At 38.4% G+C, this 13,849-nt stretch overlaps 1 protein-coding gene across 1 annotated transcript in view; it reads left to right on the top strand.

The window, feature by feature from the left end:
* The first annotated feature begins 2,398 nt into the window (after positions 1-2,398).
* The window catches only part of LOC5575087, a 60,213-nt gene continuing 48,762 nt past the window's right edge, over positions 2,399-13,849 (top strand). The window contains exons 1-4 of the mRNA XM_021854115.1: positions 2,399-2,563; positions 2,628-2,818; positions 3,404-4,755; positions 4,820-4,915. Of these exons, the coding sequence (XP_021709807.1) occupies positions 2,524-2,563; positions 2,628-2,818; positions 3,404-4,755; positions 4,820-4,915 (1,679 nt within the window). The 5' untranslated portion in view covers positions 2,399-2,523. The remainder of the gene's footprint in view (positions 2,564-2,627; positions 2,819-3,403; positions 4,756-4,819; positions 4,916-13,849) is intronic.

Raw genomic sequence — 13,849 nt, 5'->3', positions numbered from 1 at the left:
CATGTTAATATAATTGTAAATTCGGGGTAATGGTATTATGTATCCGGTAGAAATCAAAACCAACATTTATTTATAATTATTGTTTTCTCGGGCCCCGTGCGTCGCAGCTAATATGTGAATAGTGCGCTGTGTTCATAAAAATCGTAAGAATGCAGCGCCACACTAAAAAACTGATTTCAAAATCGCACGAGTTGAGGCGCGTCGCGAGTCTCACTGGCGCGATCCGGTTTGGTGGCGGTGCGACAATACATTCGAGGTAATGGGGTAGAATCGCTGCTGAATGTCTAGCAGATCAGACTCTATGAATGGAGAGTTGCGCGAAGAGACTTCTTTCAAAGATTGTTCTTCCGCATCTTCGAAAATAGCCTCTATCTGTTTTGCTGGTCTGCTCGATAGGTAGACGGTTTGACAGTTCGATAGGTAGATTTGTGTCGTGAATTGCGCTCCGAAAGACACGGAGCAGCAGGAAGCACACCTTTCTTCGCGCAAATCCGTTTCAAAACTGGTTTGTTTATGCGGTTTGTGCACATTCAAACCCTCTACGGTCCTTGTGTACATTTAAACCCTCGCGATTTTCAAAAGGCTTTTTTGGTTTACGCTCCGTTTTATTGTTCATTTTTCTTTCATTATTGGAAATATGATACTTATTTTTCACACATTTTATTTTTATGTTAACACACAACTTTTATTCTCTTTATACACTATTACATCTATTCCCTACAATTTGGTTTCACTCTTCGCGCAACTCTCCATTCTTTGACTCTGTGGCAGATTATTTTTGCAGTCGGGTGGTAAATAAAGTACTCCAACACTAACAACAAAACTTCGTAAACGAACCTTCACCCAGACTTGCTCCAAAGAGCTGCTCACTGAAGATGGATCAAGCAGGATTGCAAGCAGGACGAAACGGCTAATAATACTCCACCACCTCTAAGTTGTTCTGCTGTTAAGCGGGCTGCGATCAGTTCTGTTACCAAATAAATATTGTACATTAATGGTTTATTGCGTTCACTGAACGGTATGTTTTATCCGGGAGGACGCTGGGCGTTAACGGGTTAAGGCCGGTTTGCTACTGACAAGAAAAGGAATCGCCTATCTCGATGCGTGGAAAATTACTCCCAAGAAATGGTCAAGAAAATCACTTTTTTCTGATCGCAGTACGCAGTTGAGAAGAAATGTCACTTCAAAGGGGGCTCTCTGTAGGAAATTTCTTGACCCTTTCAGTCAAGGAATTACTTTACTTTTCTTGAGCGAAACAGCATACTTAGCTTTAAGCTAAGTACTGACAAGAAAAGAATCGCCTATCTCGATGCGTGGAAAATTTCTTCCCAGAAATGGTTCAGAAAATCACATTTTTCTGATCGCAGTACGCTGTTGAGAAGAAATGTCACTTCAAAGAGGACCCTCTGTAGGAAATTTCTTGACCCATTCAGTCAACTAATTTCTTTACTTTTCTTGAGCGAAACAGCATACCACAGACAAACAGACGTAACACTTAGATCAAATATCGATCAAAATCATGGTCACGGGAACATGTACGCCCAATGCTAAAATCAGTGTGTTTGGCCAACAGGCCAACAGATGGCGGTAGTGAGTAAACGTCAAACACGAACAAAAACGATGTGAGCGCTGCGGGTGGTGGATTGACCACCTACAATATTTTTGAATCGACCGTTAAAAAGGTGGTCGATGGACAATGATGAGAGTGTAACGTCTGTTTGTCTGTGAGCATACTTACACGCAAAAAAAAATGTGCGGTAAAAACTACCATTTTAGGAGGTTAACTTAAGCGCTCGCACCGGCAATTTTCAGCAGACCAGAAATGCGCTTGATTTTACCACAGACAAACAGACGTCACACTTCCATCATTGTCCATCGACCACCTTTTTAACGGTCGATTCAAAAATATGTTAGGAGGCCAATCCGCCACCCGCAGCGCTTGCTTCGTTTTTGTTCGTGTTTGACGTTTACACACTACCGCTATCTGTTGGCCCGTCGACCAAACACGCTGATTTTAGCATTGGGCGTACATGTCCTCGTGACTATGATTTTGATCGAGATTTGTTCTAAGTGTTACGTCTGTTTGTCTGTGATTTTACCATGTCTGTCGACGAAATCAGATTGTTGTAAATTATTTCTGTCAAATGTACCAGTAATGTGGTGGGATGTATCGTAAACGTAGTAAATTGGTCTGAAATTACATGGTAGTTTCAAGAATGGGCGTAGTCAGCTAAAGTAGTAATTTTTACCACAGAATTTTTTCCCGTGTAGCTTTAAGATGCTTCAGAAATTTCTCAAAAAAGCAACAATATTGATCGACTTTTTCAAAAATCGCCCAATGTTTAAAAGAAAATGTGCGGAAAAAGAAAAGACAAAAACAAAGCCGGTTTTCGTTTGACTTTTGATTTTGTTTTATCCTTGCGTTTTTCTCAACGGTCGGTTTCTCATCATAGGATTGCAATTAATTTCTGTTTAATGATTTTACAGTGAAAAATTCAACTATTCTATGAATAAAGTGGCAAAATGTCTCTAGTAATCAATAATGAAATGCTGGACAAATTATGTGAGTATCTTCATGGGTGTAGAAACGGCAACAGGCAGCAATCTATCTTCCTTTTTCTTCGCAGCTCACGAGATTTATGAAATCCGTGTCCGGGCTTTGCACGACATTGAAAACAAGGTGAAGCGGGCCCTTTGGGAGCAACAGGAGATCAAGTTCCGTCCCACTTCGTTGCTGAAGAACCTGATTCGTTGGTTCGGTAACGTTCCCATTTGCGAGGAGACGACAGTGCTGGAGCTGATTTCGTTGCTTTTGAATGTATGTTCCCTCCACGTTATTTCAGATTAGAACCATACAGTGGCTCAATTTCATATCCGTACAGGGCACTGTTTTAATATCGGGTTGGTAAAATACGTCCAAAAAATACAATTTAAAATAGTTTATCAATAGTGAAAGTCATAGGTGTCATGTATAATTCGACAATGATATACTTCCATCTTTGGAATAAGGGAAAGGTATTGAATTTGTGTATGAATCCAATTTCATATTCGTACATCTGTCGATTTTCAAACATAATATGTCCCCTATATTTTGGATTTTTTTACATATTTTTTGCATTTCAAAGAAATTTAATGGGTGAAACCCACGAAAGGTATTCTCATACTCTGTCTGAAGAGTTGTCCAAGAGTTTTCCATATGAAATAAACCTTGAATATTTCAATTTTTCACCGATAGATTATTTTGAGGCAAAGATTTTATGAAAGGTTAAACCTTGAACTAAAACCCTGTAAAGAAAAATTTTAAGTTCATTAAAGTTTGATAATATCGTGCTTCCAGCGTGAGCCCTAGATGAATATGAAATTGAGTCACTATATTATGTATTAAATTTCATTATTTTTACAGAGCCCTCATGGTTTGGCTATTGTGAGCCACTTTACGAGTAAACGTCTCATTACCGAGATGGGGAAAGTGAAATATCTGGTTGGTATGAAACCGGAACTTGCCGAACTTGTGGACAATATCATTCACACAGTGAGAAGCTTCGAAATCAAAGAAGCGTCGAGAAACCAACAGAGTATTGTAGATAGCTTATCAAGCCTCAAACTTGAATGCATCGATCTGACAGAATCTCCCCGACAAAGCTTGGGTACCACGCAGGATAGAGGTCCCTATTACTACACAAATTGTTGGGAGATACCACTGGCACCTGATGCCAAAGTTTTCAACGATCTTAACGAATCATTAGACGCTAATGGCGATGAGACTGCAATCAAACACGCTTTCAGTTATCTCGCAAGGTCCATCAATGACTATCCACCGGAGTTTTTCTTACAGCCACCGTATGTGTTCCATTCTTTGCTTCAATTGTTAGAAGCGAGGCGAGCAAAGTTGACCACAACCATCGAAATGTTTCATCGTTTGACCATTTCAATTCAAAAACGCTTGAAATCCCTCCAACTGACCAGTATATACATCTACAAGGATCCAAAAACTGATTGTCCTGAGCAACTGAAATGTGTGCAAATCTCCGTTCCAGCTTTCGTTCACGATCTATGCATGTTAGGTATAAGCCGCCTGAAAGAAGCGTCCGACGATAGCGATGTCCAAGTGTCGAACAAAATTTTCAATTTGCTCCACGAGCTTCTTGAGTTGGGGCAAATGCACCCGCTGGAAGACTTTCAAATCCGTCAAATTCGTTACGAGTTGGGCTACCTGACGAAGCACTTTCGTCAATCTTGGGAATCCCACAGTAAAAGTTTCGCCACCCGAACAAAATACCTTGTAACCATTAGTATTCTTTCGCGATTCTTACAAATAACACAAGATGCCCAATCACCCGAGCCTATGGATCAACCATCTATTTCCAACGACACATGCTTCCCGCACAAACCTCACTACAACCCGGCAGAGTTCGAAACCATCAACTCCACCGCCCAAAGGCGAACAACCATCGAAGATGACGACCAGAATTGGCTCCATGAACTGCAACTAGCAGCGCTGGATTACCCGATGAAGCACATCTACCCATCGATCTATGCACCCGTACTTGATCTGGCTCTGAAATCCGGCAACACTCGTAAGTTGCAAGTTCTTCTCGGTGCCGACGAAATTCTGGCACCGGCCGTGGCAATCTTGAGGCAGCCATCAGCCATGTCCGATGAGGAGCTGGTCATGAATGGCCTAAATGCCGTCGATACACTCCATTTGCACCGGTCGGTCGCTATGGTTAAATTGTTGGTTCGAGCTGTGGGAAAGTGAGTTTATTCGTCCAATGTCGAATACTATGTGGAACTTCATTCTTTTACGTATTTGTTCCAGATGTCATGACTGCTTCGAGGGGAACTACAAGCTGCGAGATGCCGCTGAGAAACTGGTGCTCCGGTTGCTATCTCACTCGGACGAACGAATCAAAAGGTAATATAGCAGGGCTGGTAGCAGGTCCCTTTTGTAGAGACTTGGGCTCTATTTTAATGCAAGGTCTCTAAAGTCTCCTTTTTAACCAAAATAGTCCCTAAGTCACAATGTTCCTGCTCCTCGCAGTAAATTTTGGTTCGAGATACCACACCAGGAATTTTCACAGAGTTTATCTGAAAATTTAGCACAATATTATTCCAGGATATTCTACGGGCCAATTTAAGTTTCCCACCGATTTTTCCAGTACAGTCCAGTAGATCTTCCAAGATACCTACATGAGTTCTTTTAAGAAAATCTCCAAGAGATTTATATAAAATTTTTGAAGGAATTCGTTAAAGATCATTCTGAGAGCCCGTACAAGAATTCGGGGGGACGCCATTTGGCATAAAGTCATTTGGCATAAAGCCGTTTGGCATAAAATAATTTGGCATAACGGTCGTTTGGCATAATAGTCATTTGGCATAATCATTGAAAACTGAGTTGCTGTGTTACCATTGGCGTCCATTATGCCAAATGACCATTGAGCCAAACGACTTTATCCCAAACGGGGTAGCCCCCAAGAATTCTTCAAGGAATTTCTACATCGATTTCTTGATTCGGTATTAATAGCATTCGCTTTTTACTGCGTCCGTTTATACATTTTCTATTAGATTGTGTTATCGTAGGGCTTTGCAGAATTAGCCCTCATTTGATTGAAGCACAATCAAAGCAAGCGAAAAAAAACATCCCATCTGTTGCGGTCTACAAGGCTGGTAGCGAGTCACTTTTTTTAAGCCAGTCACTTTAAGGCTATTTAAGTAGCCGGTCATTCGTTTTGGCAACAATGATTAATTTTCAGCTTTCATTTCAAAGTGATAAATCTCAGTCTTGATAGTTTATATTGAGTTGAAAAAGTATCATAAAGTATCAAAAATGCATAAAGTATGCTGATACTTTTTCAGCTGTGTCAGTGCAAAACCAACTGATTTTCTTTGATTCGAAATCGTTAGATGAATTAGCAATAATCATCAACGACGCGTACAAATTGCAATGACGGCCTACTTTGCCTAGTCTCTTTTTTTGAAGCCGTTTCAACTAAAGTCACTTATTTCGTCAGAAAGTCACTTTTTCAACTATTTTGAGCTAAATTTTCGGGACAAAGTTATGGATCGGCCTTTTTTAATTCAAGCTAAATTTTAAGTTAGATCATCACCAGAACAACTTCATGACAGTATCAAAATATTGGCTCATGGTGTTCTTGTGAAAAAAGTTTGGAAAAAACTTGGAATCGTTCATAGAGATCCACATAATTGTAATATTATCTAAGTTATTATCAGTATGGTGTAAGTTTATTACAGTTTTATAATAATGAACTAAAAGTTCATTTTTTTAGTATTCTTTTTGAATATCTCGTGCATTTTTTAAATAGAACTTTTAATACCTCGTGGTGGATAATAAGATGTTAATCTGCTATTGTCCAACACTACGTTTTAAAATATGGATCCTTATTGTTTTTTTGCCCTCCAAATAAGTTAAAGAGGTGTAATACGCCCCCCTTAACCTTCGGGCTGTCGCGCTGTTGTACTTTGTACAACAGTTGTGATTTATATGCAATCATTTTACAACAAAGGTATCTATCGAAACCAAACCAAAAAATATTCCTCAGGAATCTTCTTAAGAACAATACTCGACAGTTTTTTTTTACAGTATGGCGCTTTATAATACGGTAACATCAACAAATGTACATGGAAGTCACATAATAATGAACGCACTATATACGGTTCAAGTAAAGTACAACTTGAAATCGATATACACCCGATTCAGTTTTTGCAGGGAAGATGCGTACCGTGCAAAAAAAGTTTTCAGTTCAAAATTTCAAAAACCGTGCAAAAAAAGTAACACCATTTCTCGACGTTTCATGCAAACATAAGGTTTTGGCAAAATGTATGGAACCTTTTTTTGCCGTGTAAAAAAAATCCGTGCAAACACAGAATCGGGTGTATCTCACAATCCAAATAATTTCGAAACATGGTGTCTTCGGTAAAGTTGTTCTGGAAGTAGAACGCTATCTGATGGTATTTCATTTAATTCGGAATTTGATCGCTAGGTGGCACTAGTGGGCATGGAAGTTTTACTTTTGTTTTGCTGATATTTCAGGATCTTGACCATTTAGAAGGACATCAAAGCTGTTTAGTAAGTTAAGAACTATCATTGTTCGAGCTAGTTGATTCAAAATTTTGCCACTAGGCGGTGCTAGTGAGCATGTTTTTTTTTGTTTGCTGATATCTCAGGAGCCTGACCATTTAGAAAGATAGTGTCTTCGGCAAAGTAGTTCAGTAGCTCATGGGCTATCATTATTTGAGCCAAGAAATAGGCCACCAGGCGACGCTAGTGAGCATGAAATTTTTGTTTTTCGGATACTGCAGGATCTTGACTTTTTAGACAGGCACCTTCGGCAAAGTTGTTCAGAAGCTCAGGGACTATCATTATTTTACAAAATCTCAAACTTTGAGAATTAAACAAAGAAAGAATTTGAGCTACTGAACCCTCCCCTTGGTTATGCGACCTTGCCGCGATGGGAGAGCATAATCCATTAGCCCATATGATGGAAACCAAAGGCGTAACCTGTAGTGGTGGTATCACATTTTGGCACTTTTTGCTTAAAGCCGCGTCATAATTCATATACCCTGGGCTTGGGATTATATTTTCCAGGGAGCGATGAATTTTGATGATTGATCGCTGTTGTTAGTAGTTTTGATTAGATGTTGGGTAAATTTCAAAGCAATGGCAACCTTTTTATTACAAAATTTGGATTTCATCTTCTGACCTTAAGATTCTGGTTAAACTACTGTACTATGCAGTTGGGCTGCACTAGGCTATCACTCATCAAAATTACTTTCACTTCGGGAAAATATAATTTCAAACTGGCGAGAAGATTACAAACTGAGGGTGGGTTAGGAGCACAGTCAGACCCTCGAATGTGCAATGTGGGGTAGTAATTGGGAATGCCATTGACGGTTTGTAATCTTCTACGAGGTTTTCGAAAACCAACAGGGCGCGTGCACCGGGTTGCGGATAGGAGCAAAGGGAGATCAATAGCATCTACCTAAAATAATAGAGCAAAAAGCCGTTCCATGATTAGGTAATGTTTAGCGATCTTCTATGGTGTTCTAGTACTATAAAATTCTTCACTCACTGGGAATTCTGGCCTTGATAATATCAATAGTGATAAAAACATAAAATAATACCTAATACTTAATAAGTACAATGTAGCTTCAATGTAGTAATAAATGAAATAAAATTAATTTTCTATACTTGACAAGGTTTTGAAGACATACAATGAGTGAAAGAACTACCTATTCGAAAAGCCACATCAGCTAAGTCTATACATATACAAATGTTGGTCATAGGGTCATGGCGAGCATTCGGTATGTATTGTATGTCTATGACTGATTCTTATCTAATAGGGGCACTAGAAGACCACGTGGACAATTTCGAAACAAATTATTTGTATACATCGGTCTTATGTTCCGAAAGGCTCAGCTACGCTGCAAAGTAATTTTATAAGCTATTCATTACTGCTGTTTAATTGTTTATAATTCTAACAAAACTACATAATTAACTCATTACTAATCACTGTTCCTATATTCTCTTTTTCTCTCCTTCTTATCTGTTGCATGATTATGAGCATCACTGATATAATGCATGAGCATGCACAATAAGAATAATTTCAGGATTGAAAGCAGTACATGGATACCTGGATAGAATAGCTTCGAAAAGGGCGCTCAAAATATAATATGTCTGGTCAGGGAAGTATTTTATCAAGGGTATGTAAAATTTTTCCATTATTAACACCTAGATCACACAAATAAATGAACTAATATCAAATATTTTTAAAATATTTTTATATAAATCAGCATCGTCAATCAGTGTAAAAACAGATAAAGTTTGTAAAGTTATCACCATCGATTAAATTGCGCTCTGTATAGTAATGTTCAATCAGTATCAAAATTTCCTAAAGCGTCGCATTGTGCCATCAGCAGCCCTTAGCATCACTCTCATATTGTTATTATTTTGTTGTTTATAAAATTTCTAGAAAGCGATCAGCATATTCTTTCTTACTTGTACAATGGCCGATCTATTTGGAATTTTAATAAGTCAAATCAAACTTCAAAACTCAAATTAAATTGCTTTCAGCACATTTACATTTTGCAGCATTAATCGCATTACTGTGCCAAGTCTTCTCCATTCCCTATACCCTACCCCAACCCTTCTTATCCTTTCCGATGGTGTTCAAGTGGTCCGCATAGACTATTACGGCCATTACCTATCCCTTACCCCGGCTTTGGACTGACTTGCGCTCTCATTGCCCCACCAAACGCTGCAAAATGAAAATGAAAATGAAAGCCGCGTCATAATTCATATGGCATAGACGCAATAATATCTCGGATGTGATCCAACGAACATTCTGCGTCATTGATAGAATTGATGCCCATTTCAAATAATTAATCTATTCGAAGTGGACATTAATACTATTGGTGACGTTCAGTTTGCCTTTTGCTAACCAGAATGATCCGTAGCCACTCTACTATTAGCTAGCTAGATACATCGCTATCATATACGACGTAGGGAATACTTAAGAACTCTTAGGAAAATGACTAGTAGATTCACTGAGTAGAAATAAGTGGCGACAATCTTATTTTAATATGGTTTTTACATTGCCATAATAAGAAATACCTCTTTTGTAACAGCGGTATAAATAATCTAATTCCAGATTCATTTTCGCAAAATTTACAAGTAGAAAGTAGGCGTTGTGAAGCATTGCATTTGCCACCGAAAAGTGAATCTTGTAGGAGACTGTAATAGAAGCCTAAGGTAACTTTACTTTTAACAACAAATAATGAAATTAACTAGAACTACTACTAAACAGCCTAATTTTGTTAAGACTTGACGACAATTGCCATTTAATACTCTAATCTTACGTAAAAGACAGGAGTAATCAGAATAACACTCGAATGATAAATTATTCAAAACCATTTCGACTAGACAGTATTAGTAATGACACTACTATTTCAAACAAATTCTGATGGAGCTGCTGATTTTCACAATGCTTCCTTTTCTCAGAAGCAAGGGAATATGGGTACTTTTCAAAAACTACCACGTCACAATACTAATAAAAAAGCAGTGTTCATGTGGGCGCCATTGCCTAGTCCGTCTGAGTATTGGTCCTGGTAGAGGGGTAACTTGGCAAAAGCCAGACCGAGGGTTCAGCCTTGACAAGTTAAGCTGTCAGGCAGCTCCAACTGAATACCATACAAAACAAAAGAATTTGAGCTACTGAACAACTCTGCCGAGGATGCCATCTTTCTAAGTGATCAGGTTCCTGAGATATTTGCAAAATAAATGTTTTATGTTCACTAGCGCCTCCTGGTGGCAACATTTTGAATCAACTAGCTCAAACAATGATATTCCTTGAGTTACCGAAAAACTTTGCCGAAGACGCCATCTTTCTAAGTGGTCAGGATCCTGAAATCTTCAAAACAAAAGTTTCATGCTCACTAGCGCCGCCTAGTGGCCAAATCCCGAATTTCTTGGCTAAAACAATGATAGTACTTGAGCTACAGAACAATTTTGCCGAAGACGTCATCTTTCTAAGTGCTCAGACTTCTGGGATATTCGCAAAACCAAGGGTGTTCTACAAAGTACAACGCGCGAATACTCAGGTTACAAAAAATCACGCGACGACCGAAAGGTTAAGGCAATAGGTACTGCTCTATCGCAGTAGCGAATGCAGCACTTCTAAAGTTTTTTTATGTCAAGGTGTTCCTTATTTAGTTGACCATGCTCTGCACGCAACTTTCTCTTTCCAGGTTGCCTTAAAAAAGTGTACAAAACTTTTTTTTGTAAACGGTCCCAATGTTCACATTTCAAAACAACTCGGGCAATATGCCCTTCCCATAGAAAAAAAGGTCCATAGCGTTGTAGAAATGTTTCCAAGCAGAATTTCACCACCTGCTAAGCTTAAAGGGGTCCATTAGCATTCGTCTTCCGGTAAAAGTTTTTGTAATAAGTACAATAGTAATGCATGGGTTTCATTCACCCTGAGGCTTGCTTACCAGAAGCAAAATTTTAAAACAAAAACTTGATTTTCGATATTTTTTAGAATTTCTTTTGATTGTTTATACTTCTCGAAGAAAATATATGCGCAACATCATTTTTTCGCGAATATTGAAGATATGTGATCATATTTACGTGTAAAACAGCCTCAATTCCGTGAAAATGAAGAGGAGCGTATTGCCCCGTTGGGGCGTATTACACCGAGGTACCCTAAGTTTTATTTATCAAACCATCCTGGTATAAAGCACATCAGCTCTTTAAAATTTTACAAAATCTTCAATATAGGTATTTAACACTAGAACGCAAAACAAAGAATAATTATTTAATGTTTTTTAAAGAACCACTTTCGAAGGTTTTTGAGAATGATACCAAAACATATATTCATGGGTTAATACATAAGAATGTTAATACAAAAAAGCTTCAAAGAATCGTTTTCATCGATTTTTTTGAAAGCCACAGAGCCTATACTGCCCATACTCGCATAACAGTCCCATTTGAATTTTCACCACTTTTGAGTAAGCTTCATGAATAGCGTTAATTTTTAGTGTTCTTTTCGAAAATTTATTGAAATTTTATTTTTCTATGGATAAAGTGCGAAAAAAATACCAAACCAGGTGCGTCCCATATGGAAAGTACCCGCATAACAGTCCCATTAGTTTATTACAAAAATATTGAAACAAATCTCGCACAACTTCTGATCTCGCCCTAAAAGCCATTGGTAACCATGTGTGTAACTCGTTGTTTCTGAGCATTTGAAAGGATTTTCATGTTAAACAACACTATGTGGGAGAAAGGATCATTATCTACCTGCCCGTGATGTTAGTTTGGATGCTTATTCTTTCATTTGCTCAGAAACAACGAGCTTTTCAACCATTTGTTCTCCCTTAGAACCGTCTATGATAGGTATATTGGTTTTAAGCTGTATTTCAATCACATTCGATCTTCTATCATCATTTTTAATTTGAAATATTGATTAATGCCCAATTATTACATTTTCCGTAATCTTGATCTAGTTACACGAAATATTTACCTAGAAGCTAGTAAATCTAAAAAAAGTATTTTTCTGTGAATATGACATTTAACGTAACTTCATCTATACGCTTATATTTTTTCTAGACTGAATCTTATATTCTTATCGACTTGATGTCAATGTAAAGTTTTGGGATTCACACAGTTTACAATGAATTCAATTTTATCGGTTTTTAAGATGGCATTGTTGGGAGTTTCGATGGAAATGTTCTAAATTCTTTTTAAAATTTACTAAATAAAATATTACAAATCGGATAAAAAGAATTTTTTACGTAAATATTTATTTTTATGTTTGAAATAAAATGTAGGCAATATCTTGAAATTTTGGAAGCATAATAAAAATTTCGAAATATGATACTCCACTTAAGACTGTTCCACTTTGTACGCTGCCCAGTCAAAGCCCCCTGGTAGCAAGAGCCCCGTCAGTTCGGCCGTTTCCTATTCCGGAACCTGAACGAGGGAAACCAAGCCTCCGAGCCTACCTCCCTGGATGACGAGGGAAGTTAAGGTTCACAAGCAATCGGGACGCGGCGGGTTTTACACGCCATCCCAATGGTCAATGCGGGAAGTCAAGTCACAATTATCTCTTCCGTAGAAGGCCTTGGGCCCCCTTTTTCTTGCCTTCGGGACATCCCTGCATTTGATGGGTTCAACTTCCGGACCTGCCATCTGTAGAACTCTTTCTTGTTCACGCACCGAGATACCTTAGTAACATCCGATCCCCCTTCGAGTGCCATCGGATCTCCGCCGCTCACTGTTAGTTCAACACCACTCGCAACTAAGTTCCAAGCACAAGTAGATGCTACCCCACCAGCTTTACCGGAACCAGCTAGATTTTGCTTGCAGTGGAACATGAACGAATTCTTTAACAATCTTTCGGACCTTGAGATCCTCACAAGCAGCGACCCCCCTTGGATCTTGGTTCTCCAAGAAGTCAAGCGAGTTACCCTCGAACAGCTGAATCGCTTACTCGGCCGTAGATATGTATGGAACCTTGAGCGCGGTAGCATCTTCCTTCATTCCGTCGCCCTCGGTGTGCTAAAATCGTTTTCATCTACCTTCTCCAATATCGACTCCCAACTTCCAGTTGTCGGGGTCAAAGTTCAGGGAAGCACAAATATATCTGTGGCATGTGTCTACCTACCATGAGGAAATATTCCTAAACTGCGGGGCATGATAGAAAAAAATATTCAACAACTACCCGAACCTAGAATGCACACTGGGCCAGGAGCAGAATTTAGCCAGACAAAACCTCTAGCGCTTTAGGAGTGCAATTTTTCGAGTTGGTGTCAAAGGAGACTTATCTTCAATTTGTTTGTTCTTCAATTTGATGATAAAAGTTAGTTGGAAATTTCGCCGCATAGGTAGCGCTGCGATGCAAACTTTTTTGTTTTGCGTCCTAGAGCTTTCGCGTCTTCGGCAATGTTTTAGAACGTGTAAAAATACGACAAGTTGTCGAAGACACCAAAGTTCTAGGACTTCAAATAACAAAGTTATGATAAAAAATGTGTAAATCACTTAAATTTTACGATTTTTCTACTTTTTACGTCAAAATCGTAAAATGTTTCATTTTAACAACCGTGCGTCTCTTAATTTCGATGACATGCATGTGCTGTATGAAAAAAAAAATCTTATTATTATATAAATATTTGAATTTTTGAACAAATTATTGTAAAAACATCATGATTTAACTTTACATTTAATTTAACTTAACTCAAAAAGTTGCAAGTTTTTGCAAAAACTTATCAATGTTCCGAAATACGCTATATTTCATCTACCAAATGTCAAAGTTTGCCAGATGTATATTTT

Source organism: Aedes aegypti, chromosome 3, assembly GCF_002204515.2.
Source record: "Aedes aegypti strain LVP_AGWG chromosome 3, AaegL5.0 Primary Assembly, whole genome shotgun sequence".
NCBI classification, from domain to species: Eukaryota; Metazoa; Arthropoda; class Insecta; order Diptera; family Culicidae; genus Aedes; species Aedes aegypti.
The sequence above is the reverse complement of the archived record's forward strand: the minus strand, read 5'-3'. Positions and strand labels throughout refer to the sequence as shown.